Raw genomic sequence first — 13547 nt, forward strand, 5'->3', positions numbered from 1 at the left:
TGACTCACCGACGTGATCTGGATACCAAAATCTAATTCACGCCAAACCGTTTCCTGGCTTCCGTTACCAACAGTACCTCCCTGGCGGGCGCAAAAATAGTATAATTCTCAAGGTTTTTACTTATATTAGCCATAATATGCCGCGGAATAGTTTGTAGCTATAAAACGATCGTGGATGATGAATTTAAAGGTGAGTTTGTTTTTAACTTTCTCAGCTATCTTTTCGATTCACTGTTTAAATTCGCCTTGATTATACCGTGATAATAAATAAGTCGTAATAACAGGCGCAATTCATATTGCATACCAACGTGTAATAAACTTTGAATAAATATTGAACTATACGAGTACGAAAAATAGTGCTTGATTAAAGTACTATCAATGATATTTTTAGAGATCAACCACATGAAATGTTTTTCATTTCTTTGACTGTGTAAGCCGTCTAGTTTATACACACTGCTAAATAATTTCCCCGACTATAAACATTGATTTTTTAGAAATACCTCCACGAATTTTAAAAAAGAGTAAGATTTCCTGAAAACATGCCTCATGTAATAAACAACTTCACTCATGTTATTTTTTTCTATGGAAAAAATATTTTAAACAGAATATTATAAATTCTTAGAAATCTGATGAGTCTCAAAAAAGAAAAAGATTTACTATTTAATTAAAATTAATTGATAAATAGTCATTGCGCAACCTGAAATGCGTCTTATTTCACACTCGGATTTCGTATATTAAAAGTAAATTTATGTCAATAAGAAAATTAAATGCGAAGGTTTATAATTTAACAATATGTACGCATGTCACATAGTCGGTTAGGTTCGCTCGAACGGTTGCTTTAAAATTAACATATGATATGTTAAAATAGGCCAAATATCCCAACAGGATCAGTCACTCTTACAATAGGTATATAAATATTAACAAACGACACTTTTTTTAAAGATAAGCCGATAATAAGTACAATTTTCCGGTTTAGTCTATACAATGTTTATACGCATTTAAAATATAGACATTCACATATCGCGAGTTTCAAAGGTTAAAACATGAAATTTTCGGAAATGCACGTCACAATGGCAATTTCGCAGTTGAGCGGCTTCACATATTTAATTTCCTTCTGCACACACAAACACATCTACGCACCCAAAAGTTTCAAATACTATAAAACAAACGTTCGCACGCGGCGGAGTGTATTGTCCTTTTTTCCCACAACATTCCTCAAAAAAAGCACTTCAATCGATAAAGACGTATCGCAGCCGCCGTCGAAGGTTGGCGACCCCTGCCCGCGGGTCCGAGTGGAAAATTGCGAGGGTCCCGGGATCGAATGCGCTTTTCGGAGGGTCGGAGACCCCGGGCGCGTCATTGAGTTATTTGAATAATTTGCGAACAGAGTTGAGACGAGGAAATGGTGACGTAAAGGCGGCTTCACACATTGCAGTAAGGAATAGATTTATGACAACCAATAATAGCATACGATGACAAGTGTATGTATGTACATACATACATATAATATGTTACAGTGAAAATATAGTTTCACTGGCATTTCAATGAAATCATATTGGAATACATTTTCACTGGTAAATATATATATTTCTACTACTGAAAATATATTTTACCTGACAGGTGCTAGTGAAATTATATGTCGCTCTAAATCTTGCATGCGATCAGCAAATTTTGTTTAAAAAAATAGTTGTAGGACGACACATAATCTGTTGAGACCAAAATATTCGGAGCGTACGTGTACCGGTTAATTCGCGCAGTCAATAAATACAGCCTCACTGATGTTGACCAGTGAAATTATAAAGCTAGTGTTTGATTAATTTTAGCTGCCCTTCTTATTGAAATTATATGTATATACTAATGAAAATCTAGCTTCACTGTAACATATAACACAAATGAGTTACAAATTAAACATTTGCACCTTAAAGAAAACCGAAAACAATAATTGTGAATTCAATATCCCAGTTTAATAAATTAGTACAATACAATAAAGAATCATTTAATGCAAATTTTGGAGAATTTAAATCAGTATCCATAGAAGAAATTCACAACATAATTTGTAAATCAAAAAGAGGAATCAGTACTGATTAATTGGATGTAAATATAATTAAAGACACATGAGAAATACTTGGAACTAAATTACAATATTTAGTAAATCTCTCCGAAGGAGAAATACCTGATAATTTAAGGAATGCTATTATACATGTACCTAAAATAAAAAATAAAAATGTTGAGGAAATGAGACCAATTAACAAGTTGTCTTGTATGGAAAAGGTGATGGAAGAAGTAGTAATCAAAGAATTAAGGGATTTTTTTATTACACAAAAAAAATCTGTGTGAACAACAATCGAGATTCAGTGAAAAACATTCCACTAAGACTGCATTACAAGTAGTGATAAATAATAAGTTATTGGTCAAGGATACGAACCAAATCATTGGAGCAGTTTTTTGGATTTCAAGAGAGCTTTCGAAACAATAGACAGAAGTATAATGTTAAAGAGTTTATAGGTATTAGTAAAATAGTTTTAAGATGATTTGATAATTATTTAAAAAAGAGAAAGCAAAAAATTTAAGTAAATTATGCATATTCCGAAGAGAAAATAATAAAACGGTGTACCACAGGGTCCAAATTAGGACCATTGTTGTTTATAATATATATATATAAATAATGATATAACTAATAAATATCGAAAAATGTAAAATACATACATGTGTTTGCAGACGACACTTTAATTTATTGTATATGTGATAATGTTGAAGAAATTGTAGATAAATTAAATAATGAATTAAGTATAGTAAAAAAATTGTTAACAAATAATGTACTTAAACTAAATGAGAATAAAAATAATCGTATGTTTATTAATTATAAAGATATGTTAGATAATATTATAGAAATTGTTTATAATATAAAATATTTAGGAGTAATTGTAGAAAAATATTAAATATTTAGGAGTAATTGTAGAAAAAATATTAAATTTTAAGGAGCATTGTAATTACATAAACAAAAAAATAGGTATATTGTCTAGGATGAGAACTATGTTATGTTTACATACATAAAAGATCAACTATAGCATTTTATTATCCTACTTGACTTGAAAGTTTAATTCGTTCCGTGACGAAGCTCGTAACTCAAATTACTCGTATGTCAAATAAATTTTCTCAAAATATGCAAAATAAAAATCTCAAAATACTCGTAATTCGAAGTTTCACTGTATATGGTTAATAAGTTAGATAAGACGATGTTGCAAAAATTATAAAAATAGGGCAACGAGAGTAGTTTTAAATAAAGATATATTTACTAGTTGTAGAAGCATGATTATAAAAATAAAATAGTTGTATACTCAAGAAATATTGAAGAAATGTTTTAGAATTTATATAAAAGTTAGAAAATAATATGAAAGTATTTTAATATTTAATAAGAAATAAAGATGTACATAGATTTAGTACTAGAAATAGATAGTTAGGCACAGGGCTTTTTTTAAACAAAAAAGGTGCCGGAACTCACTTGTCAAGCATTTTCTAAAGAAAATTATATTCAAATATCATTTAAATTGAATTTAAAGCAGCTTTTCCTATGCCACGAAGCGCATAAAAAATAAAAAAAAATTATATGACAAATTTATTGATATGAGATTATTGGTCAAAGTGTATTCAAACCGAATTTTGGTCAATAGGAGGGCGCAAAAACAATTGTCAGTTCTCAGAATTCAAAAATTCACGTCAAAAGCAATAAAATCGTGTCTCGGAACGCTCGGTAACGAGTGCCGAAATGCCGTTCCACCGCGTTACATGACAAAAAAAGCCCTGGTTAGGCATAAGAAAACGAATACGGCCAGGGGAATATTATACGGAAGTGTGAATTTATATATTAATATTCCTATGACAATCCGCAAAAATGAAAATGTAGCGGGTTTCCTCAATGGAATAAAGAAACACCTTTGTTCAATATGTAAAGAATTATATTATGTTTATTTTTTATTTAATCTTTCGTTGTAACATGACAGGCGTAAGCCCAATGCATTACAACGAGCAAATCTGCACCTGAGTAAGTCAATCGGACATAATAAATACCTACAAGTAAGTATTAACCGCCAGTCTGGGAATTGGTGACATCTATATTATTAATTAAAAATTATTATGTGCTTTACATAATCTATAATCAATATATGTCACTGCAGCTGGGACGGTTTTTTTAAATAATAGAGCATTTTTACAAATAAAAATTCGAGTGCCGCTGCCGGGGCTTGAACCCGCAACCTCAGAGTTACTAGTCTGAGAAGTTACGGACTACGCTATTCCATCATTGTTTATGTTATGTTTTGTATGTATGTTTTAATTATATTTGTTTATTGTAAAAACAATTATCTATATTAGCTACATGAATTAATAAAATAAATGAATAAATAATACACTAACCAAGTATTAAGACGATGTTTTATGCAGATCATCGAATAAATAGGTCAACTAAAAAGTCAGGATTTCAAAGCTATCAATGAGCCTGAAAACGAGTTATTTTATTCCGGCCATATATTTTTCCGAAAACCGTTCCTGAGGTTACAACTCGAATAGTTAAACAACTATTCGAATAGTATTAGTAATAAATTGTAATGAAATATTTTAAAATTAAATAAAGGACATTTATAATTTGTTTACCAGTCATTTTTTTAACTCATTTTTATTAAATTTCATTTAAAATATGACATGGTTCGCGGGCAGCAAAAGTAAGTTTGCGGGCCGCCAGTTGGACAGCGCTGTTATACAATAAATTATAATTTTAAATATGATATTCTTACTTTTATATATAATTTGATATTCGAATAGTTGGAATCTCTAGTCCTGACATTGTTCACTAATTTGATTATATTGGACTTATCTAAGTGATAACTCCTTTTGATAGCGATATAAGCAAATCTAAGGTGACCTGAAGGGTGACTAACTTTTTTGCAATTAGGTGATACAATTGTATCTAATATAATATAAGTATTATCTATACATATATATAAAATATAAATAAACAATGACTTAGTTAAGTTGGCTCCTAATATAAAATATGGGGGGGGGGGGCAATTATTTTATAATATAATTCTTCATATTGGTAAAACAAGAAGGAATATAATATAATATAAATCACACAACTTTGACAGATGGTGAGTAGCCCATGAGTTTAGTTACCCCTTAACATTATCAACGCCTCACATTGATAATGTTTAAAACCTGCGACTTAAATATAAATAATGATAATATGAATTATTGAATTGATTAAATATTTAAAATTAGAAGCAAATACAATAAAATGTGAGCTACTTATCAATTGCCCGTTACTTTTAACAATAAACAATAAAATTAAAATAGATTAAGTCAATAAAGATTAAAAACTCGTGTTTCAAAGAATTTTGTCAGTAGTTGTTAATATTGTTAATACCAATTAAGTGTTTTATGTTTTAAATCCAAGGTTTTTTAAAATGTTAATGCAATAATTAGCATTTCATTCATGAATCATTTTAACGTGATGGAAAATAATGCACATGCAGCGAATGGCGTAACGATGAAATGTGTCCAATGAGTGTTTTTGACTTGCATAATTTAAGTGCAAGAATAGCATCGTAAATAAATTCGATTAGTCACTATGGTTAGACATTTTAGTTTACAACATATATAAATAAATAAATAAAATAAAATACACAAATTTCTCTCGCACTCATGGCCGGTGCTTCGTTTGCAGCAGATTGAGAAGCGTCGATCTGAATCAACAAAATTATGCTTTTATTTCATATACATAAATATATATTTATGAATTAAGATACAAAATTGGGTACAAATAAAAAAAAAAGATTTTAAAGATAATATATAAAACGAAAATATTCTCGTTGCACTGCATATTTTTGTACCTACTTTTTGAGAACATTTCTAAATAACACAAAAAAACAGATTCCGTGATTATACTTAGAAAGAATCATTCTTATTTTTTTACAATGTAGAATTTTTTATCATTAATAATTCTTTAAGGAACATATTATATTAAAATTTTAAATTACTTTGCTACACGATTTTCAAAATATGCTATTTAAATTATTGCCATTAATAATAAACTTTGTAGCGATATTTTTATTACATCCGATTTTTGATTTCAACTTATCATTCAATTTTCATTGCCCCGATTTAAACGATTTTTCATGGAATGTATCCATAACGTATCGAGGGACAGTTGTATATTATAAATAATTAACAATTGATCAAAACAGATGCTCCAATTGCTTTAATAATTTGGTTTGTCTGAGGTATAGTTACACCTAAGGTTTACGCCCGTCATGTTACAGCGGTAGATTCACAAATACAATAACAATAATTATTCGGAAGTACCGAATAAATTTGAATATTTATACTGGGAAATCAATTCCCACAATTGCCTCAATGAAAGATAATTTCTTCAAAACGTTATACGAGGAATTAGCACGCCGTCAGACAAGTTAATAACCAAAACACAACGTAAGCAACGCTACATTATAATATATACACAGAGCAAAAGCATCATACATGACATTGAACCTTTTTGTTTCATCTCGAGTACGACAGTAACACAATACACGACTAATAACATCTGTAACACTTTTGCGCGATATATTTTCAGATTCGGACTCGTATGAAAGAGTAGTGCTGGCCTTGAACTGAAACTATGACAAAAATCAATTTTTGCATGATAATGAGCGTGCATATAGCTAATAATATAGAGCGGTACTTTCAGCGAAGGTCGCTCACTTCTCGGAAAAGCGCTTTATCATCCGAGAGAGAAAATTGGTAATCGGGAAAATCGTTCTGAGCCACAAGTGTTTCTGCGCGGAAAATTCGGTCGAATTGACTCTTGTGCCTTTCCGGTGAATAACAGTCAGACTATGGATGGTTGTATTATACCCACATTAAAAACGTCTTGTGTGAACTTACAACGGGAAAAGCGATTAGCGGACTGTTCAAATTGTAATAATTGTTACTAATAATTGCGGTCGTCGTTTATCAATTGTGTCACACGAGTGCGATTGTCTTTGTTTTGTATGCATTATGTATTATGCATGGCGTGGAAATATCGACGTTTTTCGCTATTCTGCGATTCGATTTTTTGGTTCATTCTGTATGTAGCGTACGAAGAGGGGGAACAAAGAAAACGCGAAAAAAATTCTGCCCTAAGAAATTCCAAACATTCTTTGTGAGTGAGTACACACGTATTTATACACTAATCAACAAAAAATACAGTATACATATATAATTTTTATCTTAAACTGTAGTGAGCAAAAATATTTATATTTAGAAAAAATCTCACTGCGCGGCTTGATGCGCGAGTTTTTCTATACATTTAAATAACCCCAAATATGTATGGAGAATTGTTACTGACACAGACTGAATCATGAAAAAAATTAATAAACTCTATTTTTGTATAGATTTAAAATAGATTTTTAACTGTTACAGACTTAATAAAATAAAATCAAATGAACTATATTTTTATTTTCAAATACGGCAAACAATAACAATACATTAGTCAACACTATTGCGATTTCCATTGCTTTTTTATTGAAATTTTTCATTAAAAATATAACATATATATAATGGAAATATATGTATGTTATACTTTATATATTTATACGATAAATATATAAAACCTACAACAGTAAATTTATATTTCCAGATAAAATTAACTACTTTTAAACAGGAATTTTGGGTCTCTTGAGAAAAATTTATTAACTTAAATAAAAATGTGACCAAATATCTAAAACAAATTTTTATTCAAACTTGTTTTGTTAGAATAAATAAGTATTTAATTTATACTAAATAATTTTACTAAGCAAGTGCTTACATCATTTCACATATTCGAAATATAAACTTAGATCATTGATCACCAAAAGCCAATGGGTATATAAAAAGTAATTTTATCTCAAATCTGATAGATTTTCACCTAAAAATTAGTATTTTGTATATATTATTGTATATTGTCGCAATTTTTTGGCACTATTTAATTTTAATAAAATGTCACACAAGACAATTATATTTTAAAAATATAAAAAATTACTAGTTGAAATGGTAGCATTAAATGTTTGTTAATACGCTGGTTCAGTATCAGCTATGAGGAGCTGGTCCGATTGATTTTTTTATCGTAATTAATGTTGTTTTATTTAAATATATTACGTTTGACGCATTTGGTGTAACCTGTAAGGTCATGATGATCGTATTTAATAAATAAATAAATAATTTACTTACATCTATGTTTTCATTTTAAATTAAAAAAATATACTTCCCAGTTTGAGAAATTTATTTAAATGAAAGTTGTGTGCATATTATTTTAGGATCATTGTCAACCGTGAAAGAAAAAACGTACCCACTAGTTAATATATAAATTTGATTGTATTTACAATTAAAAATATTTTTTTATAAATGAAGAATTTAAAAAATCTTTCTGGACGATTAAAAAAGCTGTAATAAGCAGAATGGCAAAGTTATTGCCGTGCGACTAAATAAATAGTATTGTTTGACTTCAAGTAATAATAACTTAGAATTTATCATTTCGTTACGACATTATAAGTTATTCTATATTTTTAGAGCCTTACAGCTTAATGCCAATACGTTACTCATACACAATAACATATTTTAAACATAATATACAAATATTAAATGAAATACTTGTATGAAATCTGCAGATACTTCATTCAGTAATCGGTTTGCCGAATTAAAAAATGTGTTTGATTTCACGAATGTGGATCGAAATAGTATGCGAAAACTCAGTGAGTCATATTCGAGTGCTCCTAAGATAAACTTATCTGTATTACTTAAATTACAAATGATTTGGGAATGTTCTCTGTAGCTGTTAATAGTAAGGAATATTTAATCGTTCTAGGATTTCATATTACAATATAGTACATTGTTAAGGTGACACGTTTTTCGCTACAAAAACCTTGGAATTTTGATGCCTTATTACGAATATTGAGAATTAAAATTCAAGTAATAACTAAATAAATTTTATAATGGCTAAATAGTAAAGCAGTGTATCGAAACAGCTTAAATTATAATAAGATTTTATGTTACACATAAAATTGATGAATTGGCAGAAAACTTGAAATTGAATGAATATTATCTGATGTTTTGAGGAGTCCACATATGTGTAGAAAAAATAACAACGGAACAATTATTTGAAAAAAAAAATCAACGTCTCACTGCAGATATATTAAAAAGTTTCAATACTTTATGAATCATTTCATGTTGCAGGTTAAAGATGTATGTTGAAAACAAAGGGAGTTTGTAGTATCGACAATGCTCAGTTTAGTAATGTGCTATATCATTGAGATTAATTAGCTGACAAAAATTAAGGTTTTGTAAGCCTTATCCAGAAATAAAGCTATTCATAGAAATAGATTTAATGATTAAACATAGATGGAGAACCTAGTTCATTTATCTATTTGTTTCTTATTTTTTACTCACATTGTAACATTTTATTATATTGTATATTAATATAATATTAACAGAATTATAAACATGAAAATATTATAAACTAGTAAAATGCATTATATCAAAAAAATTGTACATTTAATATTTGTAATAATTGGATATCTACATAGTATGATGTATACATTTTAACCCTATTATTTCCAGTCTATTACTCTAGTATTTGCGAAAACAGCCATGTGTTTTCTGCAAAAATCATCAATTTGCTTTTTTTTAAATATAAACTTTTTTCTGTATTACAAATTTAAGTAATAAAATATGATAACATATATAAATTTTACACTAATAAAATAAGATAGAAAATGGACAACTTTTTATTTAAAAGTAACACCTATTAGCAATTTTAACAACTACCTATTTTTAAATTTTATATTTTAGTATTATCCATTTACATTTCAATATTGTTAATTAAAACATATGTTTTTAAGGAAAAACACACATATTTAAAATATATGTTTATATATCTATGTACTATGTCATTAAGCTCGATTTGTGTCTAAATTTGAGCAGCGAGGAAAGGAGTTTAAATGAATGCCCCCATATTTGTTCAAATCTTTCACTAAAAATAAACAACCAATATGAAAACATAATTGGAAAAAAGTTTTTAGAACTTAATAGAGACTCGAAATTTGTCATTTGCTTTATTGTAAGGTATAAAGTTAAATTGAAAAGTAAGTAAATAGTATATCTTAGCTTGATAAAGCAAAGGTAAATTCTAGGTTGATACACAAAAGAGCTAAATTTTGTACAAAGCTAGCAAATTATAATTAAAAATGTGGCAACTGAACTTTCGGCCCAAATATGTACCTCTCCTCGGATATTATAAGTGGGAAGAAAAGGTATATAAAAACAAAAATTGTAAGGGTTTTGAACAAAAATAACAATTGTTCCAGAAAATTCATATTAAGTATCGTATACACAATGAAGCCATTTGTCAAAAAAAATATATTTTTCAAATTAATAAAAATAACTCTCGATTTAGGCTTTCTCGCGACGAGTGATCCAAACTAAATGTCAAATATGTAACCACGTGCGAATCAAACAATGTTTACAGCTAGAACAGTAGTTTTTTAGTTATATAGCTAGAGTAATAAAAAATGTTTGACATTTGTTCGACTTCAACAATGAGCATACGTCAAACATAAACATTGCTAAGTTAATCTGAAACGCACATTGAAAGAGCACGAGCCGCACGACCGATAACAGCGTAAGACGTACGACGATAATAAACGAGAACAACAATTAGAATAAATAAATATATTTAATATGTTGAACGATGACAACATTTGAATTTAAATCGACTGGCGATTTATGAGCACAGAATCGATTGTTTGTGTTTTTTTCGCGATGACAACATTCGTTCGTTATTTAAATATCGATTTAATTCGGCTCACCATTTCGAATCGTGCGGGACGATAGGCGATAGGGTATGGTCAGCTCCGAGTCTGTTAAGACAATGCAAGATGTCCGACGGTCGAAGGCCGAATGCAAACTGAGTCCGTCTCGGTTCGAGTGTCATTGTTTACGGTTCGAGGGGAGGGCAGACGGGGGGCGATCGATAGGGCGTTCGACAGCTGACGCTGGCGTGTCGGCGAGGAGACGCAGAAGGGCGTCTCGATCGACCGCCGAACACAAAGGAGGCGGAGGCGGAGGCGGAGGCGAAAACAACAACACTGTCTGGCATGGCCGCCGATCAGCTGTTCGCGACCAGACGGCTCGCAAAATAAACGACCCGACAAAGCGCCCATCGGTAAACAAAGCGTTTCGAGCAGATCCGCGCGAGGGCCGCGCGCCGAAGCGGGTCGCTCACCTCGAATTTGTTCCTGGTGGCGAGGCTCATGGCGGCGCAAGACGCACGGCGCAGCGACCGGCGACTGTATTCGCCGCCCCCTCGCCCCGCACCCCATCAGATTCTTGATAGGGCGGTCGCAAAGTAACCGCGGAAGCGATCGATTACTATTTTATTTCAATCAAAATGTCAATAAGCTCAGAAAACTATGTAAAAGCAACGAATTATCTTGACACGTGTTTATTTATTTATTAAGACACCTATTTTTCTACACATACCAAAAGTATTTTACCATTCTTAAACAACTCAAAGAATATTACATTGTTTTTTGTGGTGATTTGTTTTGGTTCGGCAAGTGTTTTTATACTTAAGAGCCAGCGTTGGCTTATATGATAACTTATGCCATCACTGAGCGTTGAGCCGATCACCTATATGTGAAGTTATAGAGCTAGATCATATGAGCGCACTCGGCAGTAACACATTTTTTCGACATGATATTATTATGTTAGCCCATATTTATCATATTGAGCTTAGAAAATTTATATATTAGTTATTATTTATTTTTGAAAAATAAAATAAAACAAAAAAAAACTTACATCAACATAGAAATGTAAGAATTTCTCAGCATATCGCTAAAAAATAAAACATTTTGCACAATATCGATGCATAATAATTTGAGTACACATGTTATCAGCAAAAGCAAACTTACTACTATACAGTTCTTTCAACTTATCCCTTAAGAACTTCTTCCCTCAATGTAACAGTAAAAAATAAATTGATTTGTAATAGACATTAAGCTAAAGAAATAGACGTGAAAAAATTGTATGTGATAATATTTCTCTTGGTACCATTATATTTTGCTATCATGTCCTTGACGACTATCATCTCTTTATTGACTTCTCTTTTATTATTAACCATGTCCTGCAAAATAATATATATTTGTCATATTTTTCTATCATAACAAAATGTTGATAACATACGGATGTTCTGCATTTTCATTAGACTCCGATGAATCAGACATATTTGATATGCACTATAAATACTAAAAAAAAATATTACTGCTTTTATAATAAATAATAATTTCAAATGTAAATGTAAAAAGTACTTCATAATTGCAATAATCTTCGTCTGATTCCGATTCGAACATTTCAATCACGTCTGCGTTATCCAATAGAAATTTTACACCTTCAAATTTGAGATCCGATTCATCATTATTTTTTTCGGTCATCGCTATGAATATTTTTTAAACTAAAGTTAGCTTGGATTAAAATTATTTACCAAGTAAAAATATTAAATATACTTGTTAAGGCAAAAAATAAATGAGAAGCTCGGGAATATTTTGCGCTTCGACATAGCTCCCGACGACAGGCAAACAAATACTGACGCACGATTGAAACGCCGTATGATGCGTGCGTCAGACCGAGTCAGAGCGTAAGACACCTTGCCCTAGCTCTCTCGCTCTGTCAAAGTGGTATACTCACCCTTTTCTCTCTTGCGAAATTCTCTGACAAAGCAGTATAGCATGGGCACGTGAAAGTTAAAGAAAGAGAGTTAAACACTAAAGGAAAAGCAAATGTAATTTGAATATACCAATTGAATAAAACAGTCAGGCCCAGATAAAGGGGCGGGGAAAACCTGACATTTGGCTAATTGTTTTACCATACAGGAAGAAATCCGCATATTAATTATAAGGATAAATAGGAACCATATATTTTTTATAATTAGCGGGCTGGTTTGTTGTTAAATTGGAAAACATGTGCATATATTAAAATACTTTTTAATTAATAAAAAAAGATGAAAGATGCAATGCTTACAAAGCATGTATAGACGCACCGCCATGGCTGCATATATAATAAATTCTTTATAAAGTATATGTATGCGATTTAACTTTTAAGTATTATTATATTATATACCTTAAGTAAAACTACTCGTAAAATTATATTTTACGGAGCGGGGTTGAGAGGGGATAAATGTTTTAATAATTTTGAAAGAGCGTTTTTAAATAGGATGCTTTTTTCTCATAGACTACTATTTTATTTAGGTTTAAGTTTATAATTTCAGTAATAGAAAAATAATAATATATGTATAATATCTATTCAGGGATGATTTTAAGTCGATCTTTGCTCCATTCTTAAAATGTCCTTTTTTTGAAAAACGTAACCTGAAAACATTTGCAACGCAAGCAAAGTATAATATTAGTTGTGCTACCAAGCACACACGCATGATCTGCCCAATGCGCAAAAGTTAATATGAACTAGTTCTTATTAAATTTAAACTTA

General features: G+C 30.3%; 1 protein-coding gene across 4 annotated transcripts in view; it reads right to left on the reverse strand.

The window, feature by feature from the left end:
- Positions 1 to 11412, reverse strand: part of LOC148228226 (F-box/LRR-repeat protein fbxl-1) — a 37606-nt gene extending 26194 nt beyond the window's left edge. The window contains exons 1-2 of one of the 4 annotated variants that reach the window (XM_088199483.1): positions 11290 to 11383; positions 5678 to 5737 (exon numbers count right to left, since the gene is read on the reverse strand). In XM_088199483.1, coding sequence (XP_088055609.1) covers positions 5678 to 5737; positions 11290 to 11319 — 90 coding nt within the window. In that variant the 5' untranslated portion in view covers positions 11320 to 11383. Of the gene's footprint in view, positions 1 to 5677; positions 5738 to 10873 lie in introns of all 4 variants that reach the window. The other 3 variants (XM_088199484.1, XM_088199485.1, XM_088199486.1) reach the window with 3 other exon arrangements.
- Between the last annotated feature and the right edge of the window lie 2135 nt (positions 11413 to 13547).

This window comes from Plectrocnemia conspersa, unplaced genomic scaffold (genome assembly GCF_051122295.1).
Source record: "Plectrocnemia conspersa isolate PC_06_02 unplaced genomic scaffold, ASM5112229v1 ptg000012l, whole genome shotgun sequence".
Taxonomy (NCBI): domain Eukaryota; kingdom Metazoa; phylum Arthropoda; class Insecta; order Trichoptera; family Polycentropodidae; genus Plectrocnemia; species Plectrocnemia conspersa.